This window comes from Oncorhynchus kisutch, linkage group LG13, assembly GCF_002021735.2.
Source record: "Oncorhynchus kisutch isolate 150728-3 linkage group LG13, Okis_V2, whole genome shotgun sequence".
NCBI classification, from domain to species: Eukaryota; Metazoa; Chordata; class Actinopteri; order Salmoniformes; family Salmonidae; genus Oncorhynchus; species Oncorhynchus kisutch.
Window position 1 is genome coordinate 57058003 of NC_034186.2, and position 24740 is coordinate 57082742.

Here is a 24740-nt window from a genome sequence, read left to right on the forward strand (position 1 = left end):
TTAGTTTCTTCACACACTGGAGAAGTAAAATAAAGGTTAAATAGAGGTTCAATCTAAAATAAATCAATTAATGAAGAACGAGTGAAGATAAGTGTTTCTGTTTTCTGTATGTGAGTGCATGTGTGTATCTTTGAGTGTGCTTATACTCTCTGCAGAGCAGGGGCGTCATGCAGCCCCAAAATCTGAGGGGGCATAATGTACGTTTTTCAAACACCTGAGACACCTTTTTCCTGCAATCTAGAACCATAATCATTATGCTTCATTCTATGTCTAAAGTATGTTTATTTTTCAGCATAACTCTTGAGCTGTCTGTATCCTCCTGACTGGAGGCATGACAGCTAAAATTGTTAGACAAGCTAGCTACTCTAAATTAATTGATAGCCTGAAATGGCTTCTTGGTAACTGGTTATGAGGTTGGGAAGTCAACTTCATAAAATTGCTAGGTGGCTAGTAGTATTACAGAGGAACAACAACAACCAAATGTACACATATATAGATATATACACAGTACCAGTCAAAGGTTTGGTCACACCTACTCATTCAAGGGTTTTTCTTTATTTTTACTTTTTTCTACATTGTAGAATAATAGTGAATACATCAAAAACGATGAAATAACATGTATGGAATCATGTAGTAACCAAAAAAGTATTAAACAAATCAAAATATATTTTATACTTGAGATTCTTCAGAAAATCTTTGGTCAAATAAGTATTTGGTCAATAACAAAAGTTTATCACACACTGTTGCTGGTATTTTGGCCCATTCCTCCATGCAGATCTCCTCTAGAGCAGTGATGTTTTGGGGCTGTTGCTGGGCAACACGGACTTTCAACTCCCTCCAAAGATTTTCTATGGGGTTGAGATCTAGAGACTGGCTAGGCCGCTCCAGGACCTTGAAATGCTTCTTACGAAGCCACTCCTTCGTTGCCCAGGTGGTGTGTTTGGGATCATTGTCATGCTGAAAGAACCAGCCATGTTTCATCTTCAATGCCCTTGCTGATGGAAGGATGTTTTCACTCAAAATCTCACGATACATGGCCCCATTCATTCTTTCCTTTACACAGATCAGTCGTCCTGGTCCCTTTGCAGAAAAACAGCCCCAAAGCATGATGTTTCCACCCCCATGCTTCACAGTAGGTATGGTGTTCTTTGGATGCAACTCAGCATTCTTTGTCCTCCAAACACGACGAGTTGAGTTTTTACCAAAAAGTTATATTTTGGTTTCATCTGACCATATGACATTCTCCCAATCTTCTTCTGGATCATCCAAATGCTCTCTAGCAAACTTCAGACGTGCCTGGACATGTACTGGCTTAAGCAGGGGGACATGCCTGGCACTGCAGGATTTGAGTCCCTGGCGGCGTAGTGTGTTACTGATGGTAGGCTTTGTTACTTTGGTCCCAGCTCTCTGCAGGTCATTCACTAGGTCCCCCGTGTGGTTCTGGGATTTTTGCTAACCGTTCTTGTGATCATTTTGACCCCACGGGGGGAGATCTTGCGTGGAGCCCCAGATCGAGGGAGATTATCAGTGGTCTTGTATGTCTTCAATTTCCTAATAATTGCTCCCACAGTTGATTTCTTCAAACCAAGCTGCTTACCTATTGTAGATTCAGTCTTCCCAGCCTGGTGCAGGTCTACAATTTTGTTCCTGGTGTCCTTTGACAGCTCTTTGGTCTTGGCCATAGTGGAGTTTGGAGTGTGACTGTTTGAGGTTGTGGACAGGTGTCTTTTATACTGATAAAAAGTTCAAACAGGTGCCATTAATACAGGTAACGAGTGGAGGACAGAGGATCCTCTTAAAGAAGAAGTAACAGGTCTGTGAGAGCCAGAAATCTTGCTTGTTTGTTGGTGACCAAATACTTATTTTCCTCCATATTTTGCAAATTTTTTTTTTTTAATACTACAATGTGATTTTCTGGATTTTTTTCCCTCATTTTGTCTGTCATAGTTGAAGTGTACCTATGATGAAAATTACAGGCCTCTCTCATCTTTTTAAGTGGGAGAACATGCACAATTGGTGGCTGACTAAATACTTTTTTGCCCCACTGTATATGTGTGTGTGTGTGTGTGTGTGTGTGTGTGTGTGTGTGTGTGTGTGTGTGTGTGTGTGTGTGTGTGTGTGTGTGTGTGTGTGTGTGTGTGTGTATATATGTTTTTATTAAAACAGGACAAATCTGAGGGGGCATGTGCCCCTGTGCCCCCTATGGGCATGACACCTCTGCATGCAGAGCATTTCAAGTTACAGTGTGCTGTGCTACCTCACTCGCCCTGTCAAGAGTGATGAGAGCACGGGAATGAAAAACAGGTGTGTGTGTGAAATGTGTGGATCCCTTCTTTATCTCTTTCCTTTCCTCCCCCGGTCACCCAACCTTTTGGAGTCTGGCACTTTTGGCTGTTTTTTATGGGAGGAAGAGAGGGAAGGAGGACAGGCACAGACGGAGGGAGCACTAGCACAGAAGGAGTGAAAAAACAACAATGATGATTGCAGATTGTGGCAAACTTCACCTCTTATCCCACACCCTGGATTAACTCTTAACTCTCCCCTACAGTCACATCTGAGTGTCCAGAACAACAGTGCAGGTTTAAGTCCCAACAAGCCTTTTGTTATACAACAATTAATCACATTATAAGCCAATCATCATCAAATATAGACAAAACACCGGAAATAGTCGCAAGTATAGGGATGATGTGTAAAGAGAATTGAGACAAATCATGTCTCATGAGGATGATAGATATAAGGCTATGCCCCACCAATCCCCACTCACCCCCATAATCCACCACAGGGGTCCTTAGAGGAGACTTTCCCCAAACCCCAAATGAATTAACAATAGTGAGGCAAGAGATTCAGGACATCCCTTGATATGTTTATTGTTTGTTTGCTGACGAAATGTCCCAGTCCCAAGTGACTTTTGTTCATGTCATATAATCTTCTGTAGCCATCTAGACAGTCTGCTACCGCCCTAAATTGTATCACTTCAATTATCTATGAATTTGGTTTCCCCAGCCAACGCAAACTCAAGGATGTGGCTTTAATCAAAAATATATTGAGTGAAACATATAAAGTACCAAATTGTGAATCATGTAGCTTTCTTAAAAATATAATACTAAATGTATGATGAGTAGCCCATCCATACGCAAATATATTTTAGCCATATAAATCTAAAAATGTCTAATACCAAGTTCTGTTTTGTCTTCAATATTGTTCTGAAGTACATTATAGGTAAGGCTATGCCTATCATCGTCCTCCTGTCCATAATCGGTGATTATGTATGTACAATGCTTTAACTAAACATCTTGATTCTGATAAAATCTTACCTGGCCCTGGAAAATAAAAACAAGGTCAATCACGCACTCCGACATAAAAGCTGAACAGGAGTCAGTTTGCACAACGCCCTACCTGCCCACTCCCCATTGTGGCACGGAGTTGCACGGCTGCTACAACGTAAACTACCCAGTGTTCTGGCAGTCTGCGCAGGAAGCGGACGCAGCACAGCAGACAAGAAGCGTGGAGCACTAGCGGTCTGTCAGTCCGACTTTCTGCCGAATAAAATAGGCTACACAAGAAGCTGAGCAGATATCCACTCGGACAGATCCACGTCCCGTCCCAGTGGTTGAAAGAACAGAAAGAAACGAGAGGACACCTTCACATGCATGAAGAGCAACACACAACACAAGGTGAGCATGAAATTGATTTTTAAATGGATTGAGTAGCACAAAGTTATAATGTCCGTTTATTAGCCTACTGTAGATCTTATTACTAGGTCAATTACAAACTAAATAGGCTCCATCGTTTTGAGGAGTGTTTTCCTTCAGCGTCGAAATTCAATCGTGAATGAATAGCCTTCAGCATTGAGCATTGCCAATAATTACTTCCATATTATTTACGGTTTAATAATTTACAATAATTACTTCCATGTGATTTACGGTTTAATCAACTATGATCTGAGCTGTACATAATGCAATAAATTATGCCTGATCATATGTGGATAAATGGGAGAATAGATTCGAACTTAGCTTGTTTATAACTCTGTTCTAGGCTATTATATTAAGTTACTGAATATTAAGGGAAATTGCCGAGAAGAGGTTTACTGAATGGTGCTGGAGCGCACGCTGGACACGTGTCCCTAGGCAATGTAACAAGGTGAATTCAGTGAGTCTTGGCGGTGCGTTATTCGGATGAGAGGTTATTTTGCTAACGGGTCAGAAATGCCTCACTGAGAGGAACATTTTATTTATGCCTGTTTTATCATGTTGGAAACGGGAGTATACAAAATTATGCACGCATGCTAGAGTTGTCCTCACCATAACTAAACGCAAAGTAGGCTACTTTCAAGCCGGGTGCACTGACTTGGTATTCTTGGATACGCATAATTGTGCATCTATTTTAGGCAGTGTGCCAGTCAATTTGTCATTCCAGATGGATAGGCTATACCCTCACATGTAACATGCCTTATATAAACTGCAAGCACAAGTAATGTATTTTTGTGCATAAAGTGGATTGTGTAGTGCTACATGGCATTTTAAAGGTTAACTGTCAGCCTGGAGGCCAGCGCTGTTGGAGAAGTTGACATGTACTATAATTCATCACATGACATGTAACCTATACATGAAGGCCCCTCGTCTGACTCACCGTGAACTGTTCTAATCGTTAAGACTGCCGTTTCACGACTACTTGTGACTACGGTCGCGATAAAAGTGAGATCGGGTGAAATTACTTCCTGATAAGATTGAACATCTGCGCGCTGATTGGAAAAGAGGCATACTACCTTGGACCATAATATTTTAATCTGGATATAAACTGGGGCATGAGAAGAAATGATGGATGAGCTTCAAACCATCTGATCTCGTTCTAATGCTCTGTCATTTTCCATGAGTGAGTGCAATGTTTCATTGAGTTTTACTGAGTTACAGTTCCTATGAGGAAATCCTTCATTTTAAATAAATTCATTAGGCCCTAATCTATGGATTTCACATGACTGGGGATACAGATATGCATCTGTTGGTCACAGATACCTTAAAAATAAAAATGGGCCTCACAATGGGCGTCGGGATCTCATCAGTGTTTTTGTGCATTCAAATTACTATTGATAAAATGCAATTGTGTTTGTTGTCCATAGCTTATGCATGCCCATAATATAACCCCACCGCCACCACGAGGAACTCTGTTCACAACTTTGACCTCAGCAACCCGCTCGCCCACACAACGCTATACACGTGGTCTGTGGTTGTGAGTCCAGTTGGACGTTCTCTGAAACGACACGGTAAAGAAATGAACATTACATTCTCTGGCAACACTTCTGGTGGACATTTCTGCAGTCAGTATGCCAATTGCACGCTCCCTCAAAACTTGAGACATCTGTGGCATTGTGTTCTGTAAAACTGCACATTTTAGAGTGGCCTTTTATTGTCCTCAGCACAAGGTGCACCTGTGTAATGATCATGTTGTTTAATTAGCTTGGTGATATGCCACACCTGACTTGTGGATGGGTTATCTTGGCAAAGGAGAAATGCTCACTAACAGGGATGTAAACAAATTTGTGCACAACATTTGAGGGATTTTTTTTGTGCGTGTTTGGAACATTTCTGGAATCTTTTATTTCAGCTCATGAAACATGGGACCAACACTTTACATGTTGCATTTATATTTTTGTTCAGTGTATGTTGCCTTGTAGCCATTGTGTGGCATCTGTTTACCTGCAATGGCAACATTTTATGTGGCCTCATGCAGGTTGTAGTCTAACCTGGATTAGACATTAGGCCAATGGCAATGGATCTATAGGGACGATATTAGGCACTGATGAGCCAAATAAGTCCCCTAAAACACGAGACATGGGTGGAAGACAGCACTACCTGATATCTCACAATAAGGCATAGCCAGCAGGTAGAGGAGCTCAAATCAGTGGTTCTTCAACAAGGTTCTTATGCAATTTTACCACACAATAGGTTTTGACTTGTCTTTCGTATCTCACAGTCATTATTGGGTGTTGCTCGAGTTCCTTTAGACTAGGGTTGGGCCAGAGCATTGTGTGTTTTATTCATCCCCCACCAACTCTTTCTGATATTTGGAGATAGTAGATCCAGACTTGCAGAGTGGGGATTATTAGTGTGGAGTCATATACCACTGAAGGCCAGTCTAAATAACCTGGAGTACTAGACCAAACAAAAGGCACTCCTTTGTCTTGCAACCACAAACAAACTTGCTGTGGTGTGTGTGTGTGTCCATAGAGCAGTCTGTATCCCCCTCCGATTATATAGGAGAGCAACAGTGGTATTTTTTAATCATGCACTGTGGTAACTTTGTGGTGTTGTTCCATTTTGACAGGCTGTTGCATGTTTTAAGATGCGGACATGGACAGCTGTGCTAGTATATCATGCAGTAGTGATGATGCTGATTCACTTTTACTTCATAGCCAGGGACCCGACATGATCTCCCCCGCCGCAATGCAGTTAGTTAGATTTTTTTTGTATGACATTATTGAGAGATAAAGCTCATTGTGATTCTTCAGCTTTTGTGTGCACAGTCATGGCAGTAGAACCTCACATTCAGTGGCATTCTCTATTCCTAGTCGCTCTTTGGAGATGAGAAGGGGTGATCTTTGGCCGTGAGGACAGGAGCCTGGCAGATTTAGGATATTGACCAGTGTATTGTGGAAGGTTATAACCCATAGACAACCTTGCCCCGTCATACAGATAATTGTGTACTTCCTTGATGTATTTGGCCTTTAAAGTTCATCCTTAGGAAATGAGCTTTGAGATCTGTCATATATGAGAACACCAGTATGCGTCATCTCTTCCTATGCTCATGGCTCCCAGTCTGCGGGAACCAGCAGTGAGCTGACTTACACTACCTGCAAATGAACAGTCTGGCATCATGGAACGGTTTCTAACGTCTGTAGTGTATTTTTTTACCTATGGCAGTGGGTTCACACACTGCTAATTTAGCTGCTGTAATAAAGGCTGTTGTCTTTCTTTGAAGTTGATCCCACCAGAGCAGACAGGCAGGAAGATGCCCTCTGCTACGGCAGGCCCAGCGGCACAAACAGAGCAGAGAGCAGGCAAAGCCAACCTCCAACAGCAGTCCGGAATGGAGCCCTGACATCAACAGGATGACTAACATTAAATGTAACATGGGCCGGGCCTCCGCGGTGTTGGTGGCAGCGGTGGGATCCGGGTCTCTGACTGACCAAGCGAGGACTCACAGCGGCGGTCGAGTCGGGGTCAAAAATGTCACATTGCCCACAGTGACGTTTTCTGGAGGTTTGTGTGTGTAAATGCATAGCCACGTGTTCATCCAGCATCAAACGTTGTATAGACATACACACATCGCATACTAGACTGACAAATAGCAGTTTCCATTTACCCGTGGTATGCCATTGACCCATGTGTGCCCTGGTGTAGGACCGGGCTGAGCCACCTATGGGACAGATGGTCCTTTCAGACTCGTTCTTCATTTCTCTCTATCATTTATGTTTGCTCTCTTTTTTTGAGACTCTCCACATGTATAATCTCATTGGTGTTGACCCACATCAATCTGAACTGCTGAAGTTTAGTTGAAGCCACAGTGCCTTTCATGGTTTTAGTTCACAATCGGCCCCTCATGTGTTTCTTACCACTTAAATTTCATGAAACCCACAGTCACATTTCACTGAACTCTTATGTTTTCTCTGACAGACCAGTCTTGTAATCAGTCATTTCCCTAAATGAAAATCATTGGTTTGTGTGTGTCACATTGTATTCTCCAAAATTAAAATCAAACATTTGTTTTGCTTAATCCCTTTCCTGTTGCGTGGTTGCCGTGTACCGCCCCCTAGTTACAGAAGGTGAAGCCCCCTAGTTACGGAGGGAAGCTCAGGTTCCTAATTAGAGGGTAAAGGGTCTTGTAAGTGACATCACCTTCCCCCTGGCGCTATGAGTGTGTGGGTGCCTGTGTGTGTGTGTGCGTGTGTGTGTGAGAGAATAAAAGGCAGCTGGTGCGAGACATTTGACAATCACTGCTGTGTGAAACTTCAAACACCCTCAGTCTTCCCACAAACTGTCAGAGTTTGTGGGAGCTTATAATTTGACTTTATTGTTCCTGTTGCCTGGTTTGGCCGATTGTTACCACCGTCTGTGGGAACTTCCTCACCAGTGTTTCAGGGGAACAAAATATTCAAAAAGAGGAACTTGTCAAGAGACGGCCTTTAAATGAGTTGTGTTTGTGAAGGTGATTTTGAGATACCTAGCCTCATCCATATAATTCTTTACGATATCGCAATATTTTGTTTCACAATATCGCAATATTATGTTTGTGCTAGTTGGCTGTACCTGCCCCAGAACTCCTGTATTATTCCCTCATAGCTTGTTCTCCATCTTCTTTTTAAATAGTGAGCCATTTGTTTTCAGCTATTTTATTTCCATGACTGATCTAAACTTTTTCCTCATGTCTCTCTCTTGTCCCCCTACAGCAGACATGATGATGAGCAATAAAATCGCAGTGTCAAATTGCAATACGTATAGAATCATGAGAATCGCAGGAAATATCCTTTCGGCACCTAAGTATCATGATAATATCATATTGGGAAGTCCCTGGAGGGCTGTGCCACCAGAGACTCTGGGTTCGCACCCAGGCTCTGTCGCAGCCGGCCGTGACTGGGAGGTCCGTGGGGTGACACACAATTGGCATAGTGTCGTCCGGGTTAGGGAGGGTTTGGCCGGTAGGGATATCCTTGTCTCATCGCGCACCAGCGACTCCTGTGGCGGGCCGGGTGCAGTGCGTGCTAGCCAAGGTCGCCAGGTGCACAGTGTTTCCTCCGACACATTGGTGCGGCTGGCTTCCGGGTTGAATGCCCGCTGTGTTAAGAAGCAGTGCGGCTTGGTTGGGTTGTGTTTCGGAGGACGAATGACTTTCAACCTTCGTCTCTCCCGAGCCCGTACGGGAGTTGTAGCGATGAGACCAGATAGTAACTACTAATAATTGGATACCATGAAATTGGGGAGAAAAAGGGGGTAAAATATAAATATAATAAAATTCCCCCCCCCCCCCCAAAAAAAGTGCCCCTCCAGAATCTCCTTATCGGCGTCACAACAAATCAGTTCATCATCCCTATTAATCTAGTCATTTTCATGATTCGCAACCGTCCTCCCACTGTAGCATCCATAGACCCATCTCTATCAGCCCCTAACCCAATAAATAATGAATCATCGATAACTAAATCATGAAAGGTGGTCCGCCCCTCCATCTCCTACTGGTCCCCTGTGTCATGGTGACAGCTGTGGGAGCTCCTCTCACTCTCCCTCTCACATCCCTGTAATTGTTCACAGCCCTGCTGGGCACCTCGGTGGCTCTGCCACATCCAATCAGAATCACCCATAGAGCCGTAATATCCTCTCAGTCGCTGACGCATGACAGTCTGGGCCCTTCAATTAAGAGGACATGGCAGTGCTGGGCCCGGCAGCCTCCGAGACTGCCGTCCATTCCATCCGACCTCTCCATCCGACTCACTATGGTGAGTCTTGGTGACTCTGACAGGGCAAGGAGCAGGAAGGGGGGTCTATTTCTGTGGCACTTGGGGCCTGTTTGTGGAGATGTGGGCCGACGACTGGGTAATGAGTGAAGGCAGCTGGCAGGTTCAGTGGAGGTGACACACTAGTACATAGGGCAGGAAGGAAAACACTGGGCCTTGTTCTGGTTCTGTGTTTGAGAGGTTTTACCCTCATCTAGTTTTCCCCATGGTTGACTCCTTTATTCGGTTCGGGAAATATCCCCCAAAAAAGAAAAAAGTAGGGCAAGTCGTAAGTGTTCGGTGCTTGGTGGACCTCTGTAAACGTGGCATGTTTTCGCAGGGAAATATGAAAAACACATTAGCTGACATTCTCTCTTTTCCTCAGGGTAAGTTGAAAGGTAAGCTTATCGAGTCGTATTGGTTTTTCCGTTCAGTTGATAGCTGTGTCTGTCACATTGGTGGTGGGTTGGTGATAAGTGACTGGTAGCCTACATTGTAGGTCAGTACATTGCATTCAGGCCATGGTTCATCCATAGTGGGACAGATAGCAAATCGATCGAAAGTGTGAGGCTGTGAGTGGTGGCAGTGGGTGTCCTCTGGCACAGTGATTGGCTAGGATGTATCAGTGTGTTGAGAGATTTGTATTTATTTATTTCACCTTTATTTAACCAGGTAGGCTAGTTGAGAACAAGTTCTCATTTGCAACTGCGACCTGGCCAAGATAAAGCATAGCAGTGTGAACAGACAACACAGAGTTACACATGGAGTAAACAATTAACAAGTCAATAACACAGTAGGAAAAAAAAGGGGAGTCTATATACATTGTGTGCAAAAGGCATGAGGTAGGCGAATAATTACAATTTTGCAGATTAACGCTGGAGTGATAAATGATCAGATGGTCATGTACAGGTAGAGATATTGGTGTGCAAAAGAGCAGAAAAGTAAATAAATAAAAACAGTATGGGGATGAGGTAGGTAAAAATGGGTGGGCTATTTACCGATAGACTATGTACAGCTGCAGCGATCGGTTAGCTGCTCAGATAGCAGATGTTTGAAGTTGGTGAGGGAGATAAAAGTCTTTGGTCAGAGGACACTAGGGAGGCACAGCTGGAGGAGCCTCACCCCACCACCCATGACTAAATGAGAACCCTTTACTGCCTCTCCAGCACTTGGATGATGCTACAACAGACAAAATATCTGGTTGGAACATCCCAGCGACGTTGTAAGACTTCTGTGAGAATGTTTTGTGGTCCCCGTTATTTTCTATTTAGAGTGCTAAGAGGTTGTAAATGCAGACACCCTCATGTTTAGACAGATCTTACACACAAGTTGCCCAGCTGTGCTAAACTTGTAGCATCTAAATAGTGTGCCTTTTATTAAGTAGATACATGGTGACATGAAAAACTGCAGCACTGACTAAATGTATTTTGTGTACTAACACAAAGTGGAAAGAGAAAAGACATGAGCCATCTCATGTTGTTGGACATTCCCGTACAGGCTCTGGAAATTGGCCGCATGCCTCAAACTCTCTTTTAACACCATGAAACCACTAGAAACCGGCATATGCTGTTTCAGAGAGGGCGAATTCTTCCGACTTATTGAAATCAAACATCTGGCTCGTCTCCAGCAAGAGCTCTAGCTAGAGCTTTCACACCAGCTGAGAGCTTAATGAGGGCTCACTCTGGGAGAACAGCCTTCATAACTTAACACTCCAGGGGCTTTCGCGATGTGCCCAGATTTATGTGTGTGTATAGCACTATGTATACAACCCCAGGATGGTGTATTTGGTTGGTTCGGAGGGAGGGGCGGGGGGTGTCTCTGGTACCCAACAGGGTTCTTTCTCACACACACAGCATTCAGCAGTATATTTGACAGAGGGTTCGTTTTATTTAGTCATATAAAGACATGTTGGCGTTTATAGGTGTAACAGTGGTGGTCATTGCTTAGAATATAATATGTACACAAATCCAGACCTGGTTTGGAGGCACCACATACCTGCAGAGAAGCCTACTGCCCCCCCCAAGCAGGCACACACACACACACACACACACACACACACACACACCCCACCCCAGTCCACCACCAACCTCTCCCATCTCCCTTTTGACCTCAGCTGCATTCCCCAAAATCCTGACCAGAAGAACTATAGGTCTTTATATAGGCTTTATATAATAACATTTTGCAACATTTCCTTGATAGGTTCCCCTTCCAAGTGCACGTTAGTTCACTCGTCGACAGTGAGGCATCATAGTAGAGGCTTAACATTCCACCACTGAGCTGTAGACAGAGAGTGGATCAGGTGTCACTATATTGTGGCACGGGTTACCAGGGAGTCAGGAGGCTGGGACTGGTTCCAGAGGTCCAAAGTGGAACACAGGTTGCATCCATGGCACTAGCTTCCACTAGGGCCAGGGGTGGGTGGGGCGGGACTGGGGGGGCGAGACGGGACGGGTCTAACAAGTCAAAGTTACGAGTAGTTCTCCATTGGAAAGATACAAATATAATACTGAAAGGCCAATGAAGAGAGCTATGTTTTTCTGCATCTGTAGAATTGTCCATGTGGGCAAAACACATGCTTAATTGTATTTCTTCTGTACATTAGGTCTAAAAAGTGTAACACACAAACAGTCAGTATTGAGTCATTGGGTTACATACCGTAGGTCAACTGTGCTGTGGTTATCAGCTCAACCAGGAGGGTGCCTGCTCCTGCTGGCAGGAAAAAAAGGGAGTCGGTTTGATCTGTTGATAAAATGTAGAATAGTCTAGGAAGTCTGGCCGTCTTATCTCAACCGTTTCAACCTTTATTAGCTTTCCACGGGTGTGAGAGCTGATAAGAGGTTGACCAGGGCCGGCAGTCTTGCACCTCCTGTGCCACCATCAGGTAGTCCGTGTCTCTTGAGTAGCTAATCAAGGGTGACTTTTTTTTAAAGTGACGTTCCGTACTTCAGGTTTTTGCGATTGGCCTCGGACTTGAAGGACTTTCCCAACCTTGAATAAACTTGGACTAGGCTAATATAAACAGTTGACTTATAGACTGTAAAGTGGTAATGACACGGAGCAGAACAGATTGCGTTCATCTCCACGTCTGTACAGGCTGTCTCTATTTCGCACTTATAGGCTTCGACGCTCCACTCACTGTCTTCCAGTGATTACCATTGAATGACAAAAGAGCCACATTCAGTGAGTTAAGTGGGCATCTCATCTATTTTATGGTTGGAGGAGGTCTAGAGGGGTGGCGGTCCCTTGTGACCTGATGCCCCTTGCATGACAGTGGAAGGGTCTGAGGTACCCCCCCCCCCCCCCCCCCGCAACATCCCCCGCCTCCTGCCCCCCCCCCCCCCCCCCCCCCCCCCCCCCCAACCATACATCAAGTAGCTAATGGCCTGATGGCACTTGAAGCCTCACAATTGTGATGGGATTTACGGTGTGTCACTGGCTTTGTTTGTTGGGCCAGTGGAGGGGTGTTTATCCCCCTGGCTCCGTCTCTGTTATTTTTTTATTGTCATGTTTTTGTTTCTTGTCCTCCCCCAGCTAATGAGATGGAGTAGTCCAGGTCTTTCCCTTATTATCTACTAGACCCAGAGAGAGCCATTGTTTAGAGCCGTTAATAATGTAACTTCTGTGGCCCTAGTCTGTGGCCCTAGTCTGTGGCCCTAGAGGAGCCAATTCTCTGTCCATCCTTAGAATACACCCTCTAGAGATGTTTCTGTAGTGCTGGTTAACGACCGAAGAGGTTTGAACCGTTCATTTGGGCCGGTAATGGTAATAGTCTTTATGTTCACACGTGGCGCTGTCGACCTGGGCATGTTGTGCATCCATAGAGTCTACAAACTCGGCAAGAGAATCCTGAATAGGTCCTGGTTAAAATGAGTGCAATGGTGATGGTCTTCCATCTTCTGCCTGTTTCATCCTACAGGGAGGAGCCAGATGTTTCAAAAGACAGGAAGAAAAGGGGAATACAGGGAAAAGAGAAAGGAGAAAATATAGGGGTGAAGACTGAGAGATAGTTCACAGCAGATGCCCCTCGTTTATTTGACAGGTAAAATAGAGGGTCAACACATTTTAAAGTGCTTCAAAGGTGGTCTCTCTGAGAATTGATGTACCTCTTATCTTGTGTTTATCGCTCTGAATGCATATTTCAAAGTGGAACTTCTAAACTGAGGACAGCCGGTTTCCTTTGGATATGCTATGTTAGCTCTGGACTCTAGCTGGTTCATTGGTGGGTAGATGATGAAGTCCTCATGAACCAAACAAACACTTCCTGGGTTTGAAATCTCTCTTCCCCACCAGAGTAATCATCAGAAATCTACTGGCACTCTTTAACCCTTCCTAGTCAAATGTCTTTTCTTACTCATATACACTGCTCAAAAAAATAAAGGGAACACTTAAACAACACGATGTAACTCCAAGTCAATCACACTTCTGTGAAATCAAACTGTCCACTGAGGAAGCAACACTGATTGACAATAAATTTCACATGCTGTTGTGCAAATGGAATAGACAACAGGTGGAAATTATAGGCAATTAGCAAGACACCCCCAATAAAGGAGTGGTTCTGCAGGTGGCAGACCACTTCTCAGTCCCTATGCTTCCTGGCTGATGTTTTGGTCACTTTTGAATGCTGGCGGTGCTTTCACTCTAGTGGTAGCATGAGACTGAGTCTACAACCCACACAAGTGGCTCAGGTAGTGCAGCTCATCCAGGATGGCACATCAATGCAAGCTGTGGCAAGAAGGTTTGCTGTGTCTATCAGCGTAGTGTCCAGAGCACAGAGGCGCTACCAGGAGACAGGCCAGTACATCAGGAGACGTGGAGGAGGCCGTAGGAGGGCAACAACCCAGCAGCAGGACCGCTACCCCCGCCTTTGTGCAAGGAGGAGCACTGCCAGAGCCCTGCAAAATGCCACAAATGTGCATGTGTCTGCTCAAACGGTCAGAAACAGACTCCATGAGGGTGGTATGAGGGCCTGACGTCCACAGGTGGGGGTTGTGCTTACAGCCCAACACTGTGCAGGACATTTGGCATTTGCCAGAGAACACCAAGATTGGCAAATTCGTCACTGGCGCCCTGTGCTCTTCACAGATGAAAGCAGGTTCACACTGAGCACATGTGACAGACGTGACAGTCTGGAGATGCCGTGGAGAACGTTCTGGGCCTGCAACATCCTCCAGCATGACCGGTTTGGCGGTGGGTCAGTCATGGTGTGGGGTGACATTTCTTTGGGGGGCCGCACAGCCCTCCATGTGCTCGCCAGAGGTAGCCTGACTGCCATTAGGTACCGAGATGAGATCCTGAGACCATATGCTGGTGCGGTTGGCCCTGGGTTCCTCCTATTGCAAGACAATGCTAGACCTCATGTGGCTGGAGTGTGTCAGCAGTTCCTGCAAGAGGAAGGCATTGATGCTATGGACTGGCCCGCCCGTTCCCCAGACCTGAATCCAATTGAGCACATCTGGGACATCATGTCTCGCTCCATCCACCAACGCCACGTTGCACCACAGACTGTCCAGGAGTTGGCGGATGCTTTAGTCCAGGTCTGGGAGGAGATCCCTCAGGAGACCATCCGCCACCTCATCAGGAGCATGCCCAGGCGTTGTAGGGAGGTCATACAGGCACGTGGAGGCCACACACACTACTGAGCCTCATTTTGACTTGTTTTAAGGACATTACATCAAAGTTGGATCAGCCTGTAGTGTGGTTTTCCACTTTAATTTTGAGTGTGACTCCAAATCCATAAATTGATCAAATTGATTTCCATTGATCATTTTTGGGTGATTTTGTTGTCAGCACATTCAACTATGTAAAGAAAAAAGTATTTAATAAGAATATTTCATTCATTCAGATCTAGGATGTGTTATGTTAGTGTTTATTTTTTTGAGCAGTGTAGCTTACCTCTAGCACCATTTCTATTTGAAACAGTAGCAAAGTTAACAATAAATTGAATCAGTTGTTTTTGAATTAGGCCTGTCCTCTGAGCTGTGCAGTGGGAAACATATAGACAATGACCTTTGCTTTTGGTTTATCAAACCTGGGTCATACTCATTAACCAAGTAGGCCAAATAATACCATTGATTAAAAGCAAAATTGAGTGAGCCGAATCCATTTGTTGTGCACACAATCACAATGCGACCCTGGTGACCACGGAACGTCGGACCCTCGCTACTCTCTCGGCCCCAGTTGTCTGTCCCGGCCCAGAGGTACTGATGCAGCCTGACACAAAACATCTGCTTCTTCTTATGGGCGACGTGGAGTGCCTGGCTAAGTCTTCCCTGCAGGCGGGCTAGCAGCTTCACAGACAGAGAGGGAGAGAGAGGGGACAGACAAGGTGGGGGGGAACGACAGGGGGGGGGGGGGCGACAGGGTGGGCGGGAAAAACAAAGAGAAAGAAAGCAGGAGAGAGGGGGGGGGGTGGGAGAGACAAATACAGCGAGAGAGAGAGAGAGAGAGAGAGAGAGAGAGAGAGAGAGAGAACGCGAGAGGAGGTAGAAAAAGATGAGAGATGGACAGTGACGCATGAAAGCCAGGGAGATGAGAGGTCAATAACTACCCATTGTGAGAGAAGGAGGTAGTCTACCTCACTTGCTTTGGCAATGTTAACACGTGTTTCCCATGCCAATAAAGCCCCTTGAATTGAATAGTCAGGGCGGGAGCGGTGGCGATGCAGTGTATTATTGCTGTGGCCTTCACACGCTTTTCAAAAGAGAGAGGATCACAGTAGAAGGTGCTGGGTACTAATTAGTCTCATTAGAGTCAATGGAGTTAATGGAGGCTGTTGTCTGTGTGTAAATGCAGGTTGGGTCCCCTCTCTCTCACTGTGTGTGTGTGTGTGTGTGTGTGTGTGTGTGTGTGTGTGTGTGTGTGTGTGTGTGTGTGTGTGTGTGTGTGTGTGTGTGTGTGTGTGTGTGTGTGTGTGTGTGTGTGTGTGTGTGTGTGTGTGTGTGTGTGTGTGTGTGTGCGTGCACACGTACGTACGCGTCAACCTTGTCTACTGACCTCACCCTGTGTTTTCAGATCCAACCTGTTTTCTTACCTTGTGGCTTGAAACCTGTCTATTTCTAAATCTTCTCTCAGTTATCAATCACCATGTGTGTCCAGAAGAAATATGAGCAAACTTGAATTTGGGCCACTCTCTGGTTTGTAAGTAATAAATAGTGTCCCAAACAACCAACGGCTAGCATTGTGATTCACACTGATCTATGCATTGTTCTCAGTGATAGTACTTACAGTGCTCAGAGCAAGAGAGAACCTCTAATCAGAGACTGGCTGGCTCTCTTCAAACGGCCGTTGTCACATCCAATGAACACAATGCCTTCAGAAGACATTTACATTTCAAACAACAAAAGACATTCTTATGAACACAGTCAATCTCAGAGGGGAGCACGTTTTTTGAACTTGGCCTTAGTGGAAAACGGCAGTGGTTTTCAAAAGATGTATGGTCTATGGAGTTATACTTTCATATTCTAAACATTCTCCCTTGTTTTGTCATATACCGTGATTCTGTTCATATTTGCTTAACACTTGACTCCAACATCCTGTGGTTAACCGTTTTGTCTTCCATTGGTCAGAACTAAAACCAGGATCTACTCCATGCCACAAACTCTATAGAACTCCTATTCAGATTGGATTGAACAACTGACACATCCATGGAGGGTTAGAGGCTGCCTGTCATCAGTACCCCATATTTGAGTTCATAGGCAGGCACTAATCTCACTTTGCGCTCCAGTGGCATAATCCTCCCACTTGAAAAGGCAATCCTACTCTCTGCTGGAGCACATATCCCCCCGAAAGAACGGTGTGTGGTAAATATGATGCCCCACCACCACCTCCACCACGGCTACCCTTAGTTCTGCTACATGTTTCATTCCCAGTTTCTTTCTGTAGTTACACTTTATCGGATGGTCTGGATAGTCCATCTGTAGATGCAGATGGTCATACTATCAACAAACTAGGCAACTGCTTGCTAAGGTTAGGGTTAGGTTTAGAATATGGTTTAGGGTAAGGGTTACATTTAGAGTTAGGACCAGGGTTAAGGTTAGGGTTAAGGGTTAGTAGATACAGTAGTTGGTTGAAATGTTACTGATAGTCTGTAGATCTAGAGCATCTACAGATGGACCATCCAAATAAAGTGTTACCCTGTCTGTTTTTATCCCTGTTTTTATCCCTGTCTAGGCTCTTTCCTCTGGCACCTGTTGGGTTTTGTTCCGGAACTTATTCCAAACAATGGGTACCTTTCCCGGCCTTGCCTGCTTGACATCTGGAAAGTGTAGCCGTTCCCCCCCTCCTCTCTAGACAGAATTTATAGTAGTAGGCCTTCTAGGGCTTTTGACAGCAGGGCAGAGGGGGGGGTTGATGTGAGAGAGGTGTGGAGGTTGAACGGTAGAGAGCCAACCTAAACGCAGGAGGTAGGGAGGTAAGCCCCCTTTTTATAGCTTTTTCACCAATTCATAGGACTTTGTGTTAAGTCTTGGGGGTTTGTTTCATGATCATTAGGGCTAGGATCCTTATGGAAAGTACTTGCTGTTTGCAAAGTGCCTCTGTTTCTTTGTTATTGAACCGTACCAACATACTAACCTTATACTGTTTTGTAATATGTACACAAAACCCTTTAAAAACACCACAGACATAGATCCTTTTCCTGCCAGAAGGAGGTCACTCATTGTTTTGCCTCATAAAAACAAAGAGCCAAGATAGACTTATTTGTATCACACCTCAGGCCACTCTGAGAACAATACCACTGACTCTCCAGCAGTCACACAGCAGAAGGAGCACATTTGGTTTTCTGGGCCAGTTTCTAAATACTTTTTGAAGGAAAGTAAATGAAAAACAGCCACCACCTGTGCTCTCATGTTTTTGTAGCAGTTTTGGGGTTTACAGACAAGGTCTTTCTACTGCTATACCACAGATGGAAGCCTGTGTAGGCTCTCGAGTGGCGCAGCGGTCTAAGGCACTGCATCTCAGTGCTGGAGGTGTCACTACAGACCCTGGTCTCGATCCCGGGCTGTATCACAACCGGTCGTAATTGGGAGTCCCATAGGGCAGCACACAATTGGCCCAGCGTTGTACGGGTTCGGGGAGGGTTTGTCCGGGGTAGGCCGTCATTGTGAATTAAGAATTTGTTCTTAACTGACTTGCCTAGTTAAATAAAGGTAAAACAAAAATGAATGTGGGCTCTCCAAAAGGCCTGATAATCTGCAAACCAACTCTGTAGACATACAACTGAATTTACTGGGCAGGGCCTTATTGCCACATGCAAGAGCACACACATACACACACGATAATCATGTTGGGATTCTCTATAGCTATAAATACTTTCTCTGCGCCTTGGCTTAGGCTCCCTATCCCGTTATAAACACACAACCTCGTCCCCTCCCTTCCTTACTCCCAAGTCAGCGCAATGCGTGCCCCTAAAAATAACACGTTCTTCTCTTTCTATGCAACATGCCATTGAGATATGTACCATTTTCAAAGAACTCCAGTTACTTTTGGTTTCAAGTTGAACTTATCTTTCATTTGGAGAGCAAGCTGTCTCGCTGCAACTGTGAGAGAGTTATTGCGTTGGAAGTGTATTGGTTTACTTAGCAGGGTTTTTATGCAGGGTTTTTAAATATTGATGGTCTTGTGTTAGTGAAGTATTCTGTGCAGCTGTTTAGGACTGCAAATGTGGTGTGCAGAAACTTTGTTCAACTCATCACAGCTGATTATGCAAATGTATATTAGGAGCGATGCCTCTTTTCTGTCAACCTTGCATGTTGAGGAGCAATCGTTTAGGGAGATGTGTTGCGCTCCTTTCCCCTTCTGCACGTAGACACACAGACACATTCTCTCACAGCTACAGGGTGTTAGGAATATCAGTACAGAAGTATGATTGCTAAAATGAACGTAGCCTCCAAGATATTCAATTCCTCGTAAAAACATGGATTGGCATGTTTTGTGTATTCCCAATAGCAGTCAGCTCAGTGCATGCGTGGGAGCTTGGCCCAGCTCTTTCCTGACAGACACAGGACTCATTCCAGCTCTAAAGAGTGCGACATGAGCTCAGTGTGAGCTTTAGGGACCCCTGTCACTCTCTGCCATATCGTCTCTCTGTTTCTCTGTCTCTGCTGCCCTGGAGAAAAGCAGGCCGTGCTAACACCTCTCTCTTTTTTTCTTTTTCTTTTTCTCCCAGGGGACTGTGAGTGCAGGTGAGGTGAGGACAAGGACAAGTCCTTCATCCGTCCGTCAACGTCCGAGTGTCCCGGTGCCGCCCACTCTCAGGTCACCTCAACCGCGACGGCGGCCGAACAAATAGGAGTCTCTCGAACCCAGCGTCCCTCAGACTGCCTGCCTTCGCAAAGCAAATATTTGAAGCCATTATATCTCATTTCCCAGGGCTAACCTTCGGTGAAAAGATCAACGGAAAAGGAGTGATCGCTCAGAGAGAGACGGACAAAGAGAGAAAGAAAGAAAGAAAGGGGGAGGGTGAAAAATAGTAACCCTTTCAAAGTGAACTCTGCCTGCTATTTCTGCTGCGCTGTGGGCAGGAGAACGTCCCATTTGGGAGTGCTTTTGGCCAGTGGCAACAGGATTTCCCTGCACCCTGCCCATTTATCCAAATGCCTGTGTAAATACTAGATAGAGATATCAATTTGTCTGGGCTCCAACAGTGCCCAAAAAGAGACTATCTATAGCTATAAGCTATCTATAGCAAGCTCCACATCAAACTTGGCCTCTGTGGTCACAGAATTGCTACCTATTTATTTCCTCAGTAGAGAGATTCAGGAACTGTGAGTGAGAATGGGAGCTGCTATGTCTTTAGTTCTGAAGCAGAAAGCTTACTGAAAAAGTTCACACTAGACTAGAACTTGAAAGGCACAACAATAAATCCAGGGGGACACCTTTCGCCACTAGCTGCAGGAGAAGGCAGCCATTTTGGGGCTGCTGTTTTGATGTCTTTACCTGAAAGGGTGGAGCACCATGAAACCGCTAACACCCATAGGATCCCCCTCACCTCTGAGGCTCCTCAACAAGGGCCCGGACTACCTGCGTAGGCAGATGGAGGGTGGGGGCCAGGGCCGATCGATCAGTGCTGTAGAGAGACTAGAGGCAGACAAGGCCAAGTACGTTAAGAGCCAGCAGGTCATTAACACCAAACAGGAGCCCGTCTTGGTGCCCTGCACACCACCTCCTCCACACCGTCGTCCCCTCACCGTGCCTGGGAGTCTCACCCCACGGCTGCCACCCCGCCGTTCCTCTGCCCCTTTCCCCACCCTGACCGGCCCCCTCAACGTACGAGACGAGAACGAGAATGATGACTCGAGGAAGGAGAATCGGAGGACGTCGGTGGATGTGGAAGCACGGAACAGGAGTAACGCCAACAAGGTGACCCCACCCAGCCCCAGGACCCCCAGGACTCCACCCTCCGTACCCCTGATAGCCCCTCACAGTGCCCCCATCCTGAGGAGGAGCACCGGTAAGCGCATGCTGCGGCCTGACTCCCTGGTCATCTACCGGCAGAAGAAAGAGTGTAAAATCCTGCCTAGTGGTGGCGTCATACTGGGGAACTCCAACATGGAGATAAAGGGGTACAACTTTGTCCGCCGCCTCTTCCAGGGCTCCATGCGGGAGAAGAGTGGCGGGGGCGAGGGGGACACCCAGAAGATGGTGATCAGCGAGGAGAAAGCTCTGTCGCGGGATGGTGACTCACGCATGTCCTGGACCAATGACAAGGACACCGTGGACGGGGGACAGGGAGGGCCGGGTAGCCGGAGATCCAGTAAGACGGACCACGAGCGCTCACCGCTGCCCAGCCCTGGCTTCAGCTGTACACTGGAGCGGACTAAGAATGGTGTTAGCTGTGTTAGCAATGGCACCACCAATGGTACCAGAAATGGCAATGGCATCACCAAGGGCAACAACATGAGTGACCACACTGACAACGAGGCGGACATCTGGAAGCGTGTGCCGCCACCACCACCACCGCGGCGGCGTTCAGGACTACAACGCTCCAAGTCAGATCTGCTTCTGCGATGCTCAGTGGCGTTGTCTGACCAGGAGCATTTCTTTGACTACTGCGGGCTGGACCTGGACATGGTGGACCGGCTGGGGCCCGAGAACTTCCTGGGTGGGGCCAGCGACGTAGACACGCTCTCGTTGGTGCTGAGGAGCATAGGGGGAGGGTGCGGTGGCTCGGAGCCCAGCGAGTTCTCCCGCCACTCAGGAGAGGCAGGGCTTTTCCAGGAGGAGGTGGCCGAGAAGCTGACCACGGGGGTGTCAATCATCGAGAGGAACGCCCGTGTCATCAAATGGCTCTACAGCTGCAAGAACGCAGCACAGGAGGGGCCCAAAGAGTCCACTGTTTAGACATCACTTCTCTAAAAGAAGACATGTTCCCCTATGACTGAAGGACAGAGACTTTGTTATTGTACTGTAATCCTTAGTCTTCTCCCAGGTTGATATGCTGTATTTATAGGTCCTATGGAAAGTGAGGGGTGTGGATGTGGCTACACCTTATTTTCGAGTGGAATCATTTACCCCTGAAGATGTTAGTGTCAGTGAGTGTGTGCGGTTGTGTTGGGTATGGCTGTCCCGCCCACTCCCTATCCTAACCAATAGGTATTGTCAGATCTATAGTGACTGACAGCCTCCCCTAAGCTCCGCTCTGACTCTACAACACACAATAAGGCGCATCAGTGGGAAAACAACAGGCACAGATGAGGCTGTATTTAGCGTCGTGGACGCACAAAAACACAACCCTACACTCTTCTCTCGAACAAATTCATAATTTAGATTGGAAAACCACCGTTTTTTTCTAAACTGGAGTGAACCGTGAGTACCTCATTCCGAACTGTGCCAGTTTAGTTTGTGTGTTGCCTTTTTTTTCTTCTTAAACGCGGGCGTTGGAACAAACACGCGAGGGCCCCTGTGGGGTCGTTAATGCACTGAACTGGAAGAAAAGTGAGAGAGGGAGGAAATGAGTGAGAGAGAGGGGGAGGATACGAGTGAGAGAGAGAGGAAACGAGTGAGAGAGAGAGGAAACGAGAGAGAGAGAAAGAGAAACAGCTTTATAGGAGACTCCTCTCCAATTAAACACTGAGCATAATACTCTAGAGACAGTACTACCGCGACAGTCGTATTAGACAAGGAGGGACGCAGGGTCAGTTATTTTGATCCTACAGCACCTCTGAACCTTACCCCAAAGAGCGCTAACTCTTACACAGCAACTACTGACCACTGATACGTTAGTTGTGACGCAATTGTGATTGATTTTGACAGCTACAGCTGTGTGACTGGCTGGCAGCGAACTCTGCATTGCCTTTTTATCTGTTGCTACTGTGTAAGCTACCTTGTTGCCATTGCAGGATAGAAATTAAAGTGTGATAAGTTATTTTTACTGGATAACTGGTCAATTCCTTGTGGAAAAAAAGTGACTTTTTACTTCGCTACCACAAAATATTAACTTAAAAGGGCATTTTAAATTCCTCACAAACACAGATTTATTTTGTTGCTGTTGTCATGTAACATATTTCACCATAGTAGGTGTTCAAAGTGTAAGGGACCATGAGCTATCAGGTTGCCAAATATTTGAGGGTGTCACCTTCACAGAGCTGACGATTACAGAGTCCCCCAGACTCCCTCTGGTTTGAGGGTTGGGGTTCCTCTCCCCTCTGGGGCCAATGGTCATCTGGTTCTCCCCCACAGGAGACCCTAGGCCTGGGGGAGGACGGTAAGGGGGTGAGAACTCCCTCTCTCCCCCCTCTACCTTTTTAATAGCTGTAGATCCTGCCTCACTTCATCAATCTGTCAGTGATGCCCATTTTTATCGAAATGAAAACGTCACCTTGATCAGTTCTCCCAGGGATACCTCTGAAAAATTCACTGAAGTTCCGCGGGTGGTATGTACGGGTTAGAATGTGACACGGAGAGACAGAGTCATTGGGTGGAGTAATATTGGACCTGAGGAGGGTCACATGATAGGCTATGTAATAAATCAACAACCAATCCCCTTTTAGAGCCATAGTGTTTTTCTCTCTGTAAGTAGCATAGCGCCCCAAAACAACTGGACCCCCCTTTTAAACTGGATTTGTGTTGCAAACTCTTCGGAGAAAACTGTTCTCTTGCATGTTTACAAAATGTCTGTACATTTTTCGATCTGTTTTATTTTCCATGTATATGAGAGGTTTTAGTTTTTACTCCAAAGAGAAGTGTGTATGATGTTGTACACAGACACTTTTAAGAATAAAGTTATATTTGTGTGAGACAAAAATGTCATTGTTTTATTGTTTTTGGCTCCAGCTCCAGTAGACATAAACAAGTATACAGAAACCATGAAGCAGCACATATTTATACCACATCAACACCACAGTGAAGCAGCACACATATTTATACCACATCAACACCACAGTGAAGCAGCACACATATTTATACCACATCAACACCACAGTGAAGCAGCACACATATTCATACCACATCAACACCACAGTGAAGCAGCACACATATTTATACCACATCAACACCACAGTGAAGCAGCACACATATTTATACCACATCAACACCACAGTGAAGCAGCACACATATTCATACCACATCAACACCACAGTGAAGCAGCACATATTTATACCACATCAACACCACAGTGAAGCAGGCCAAACTCTGTCTGACAGAAACAGTACATGATGACTTCATCCACTCTTTAACATTGCAAATCATAATTTTTGTCTTAAGTCTTACAAACTTGTCTCACCATTTTGTGGGTACAGGCAACCCGTTGTTTACAGGAGGCTAATAACTACTTTTGAGAAGAAAGAAACTCCTCTGTAAATAGCGTAAGTTGTTTTAGGAAAGTCTGATGGAAAAGAGTGAGTGAGTCAGTGTTTTGATGTTGTCTGGCCCTTTGAATCTTTGTTGTCTCTTTCCACCACCTCACATCTCATTTTTCACATTAGCTCAAGAGGCTGCCTGTGGTAATCCTTTTAGCATTCTGGGCATATAGAACCCCTGAGTGAGTTGCAACAGGTCCTGTTTACAGACAACACAAAGGAGACTGTGGCCTGATGCTATTTCTAGGTGGTCAGGCTGAGACGTCCGTGGACAACTGCTACCTTTTCTCCATTTCTGTCTCTCTCTTTTTCTCTCTCTCTCTGCCTGTATCTCTCTCTCTTTCTTCCCCCTCTCTCTTTACCTTTCTTCCCCCTCTCTGTATTTCTGTCTTTGTCTGTCTCTCTCCTCTAAACTTACTCTTTCCTCCAAAACCTTCTCCCATCCAATACATACTCTCTCTCTC

The 24740-nt window shown here is 45.7% G+C and overlaps 1 protein-coding gene across 1 annotated transcript; it reads left to right on the plus strand.

The window, feature by feature from the left end:
- Window positions 1-3404: 3404 nt before the first annotated feature.
- On the plus strand, window positions 3405-23723 carry LOC109902134 (protein FAM110B-like). Its single transcript, XM_020498239.2, has 2 exons — window positions 3405-3674; window positions 19647-23723. Exon 2 carries the CDS (start codon window positions 20435-20437, stop codon window positions 21818-21820), a length of 1386 nt encoding a protein of 461 aa, XP_020353828.1. The 5' UTR covers window positions 3405-3674; window positions 19647-20434; the 3' UTR covers window positions 21821-23723.
- The last annotated feature ends 1017 nt before the right edge of the window (window positions 23724-24740 follow it).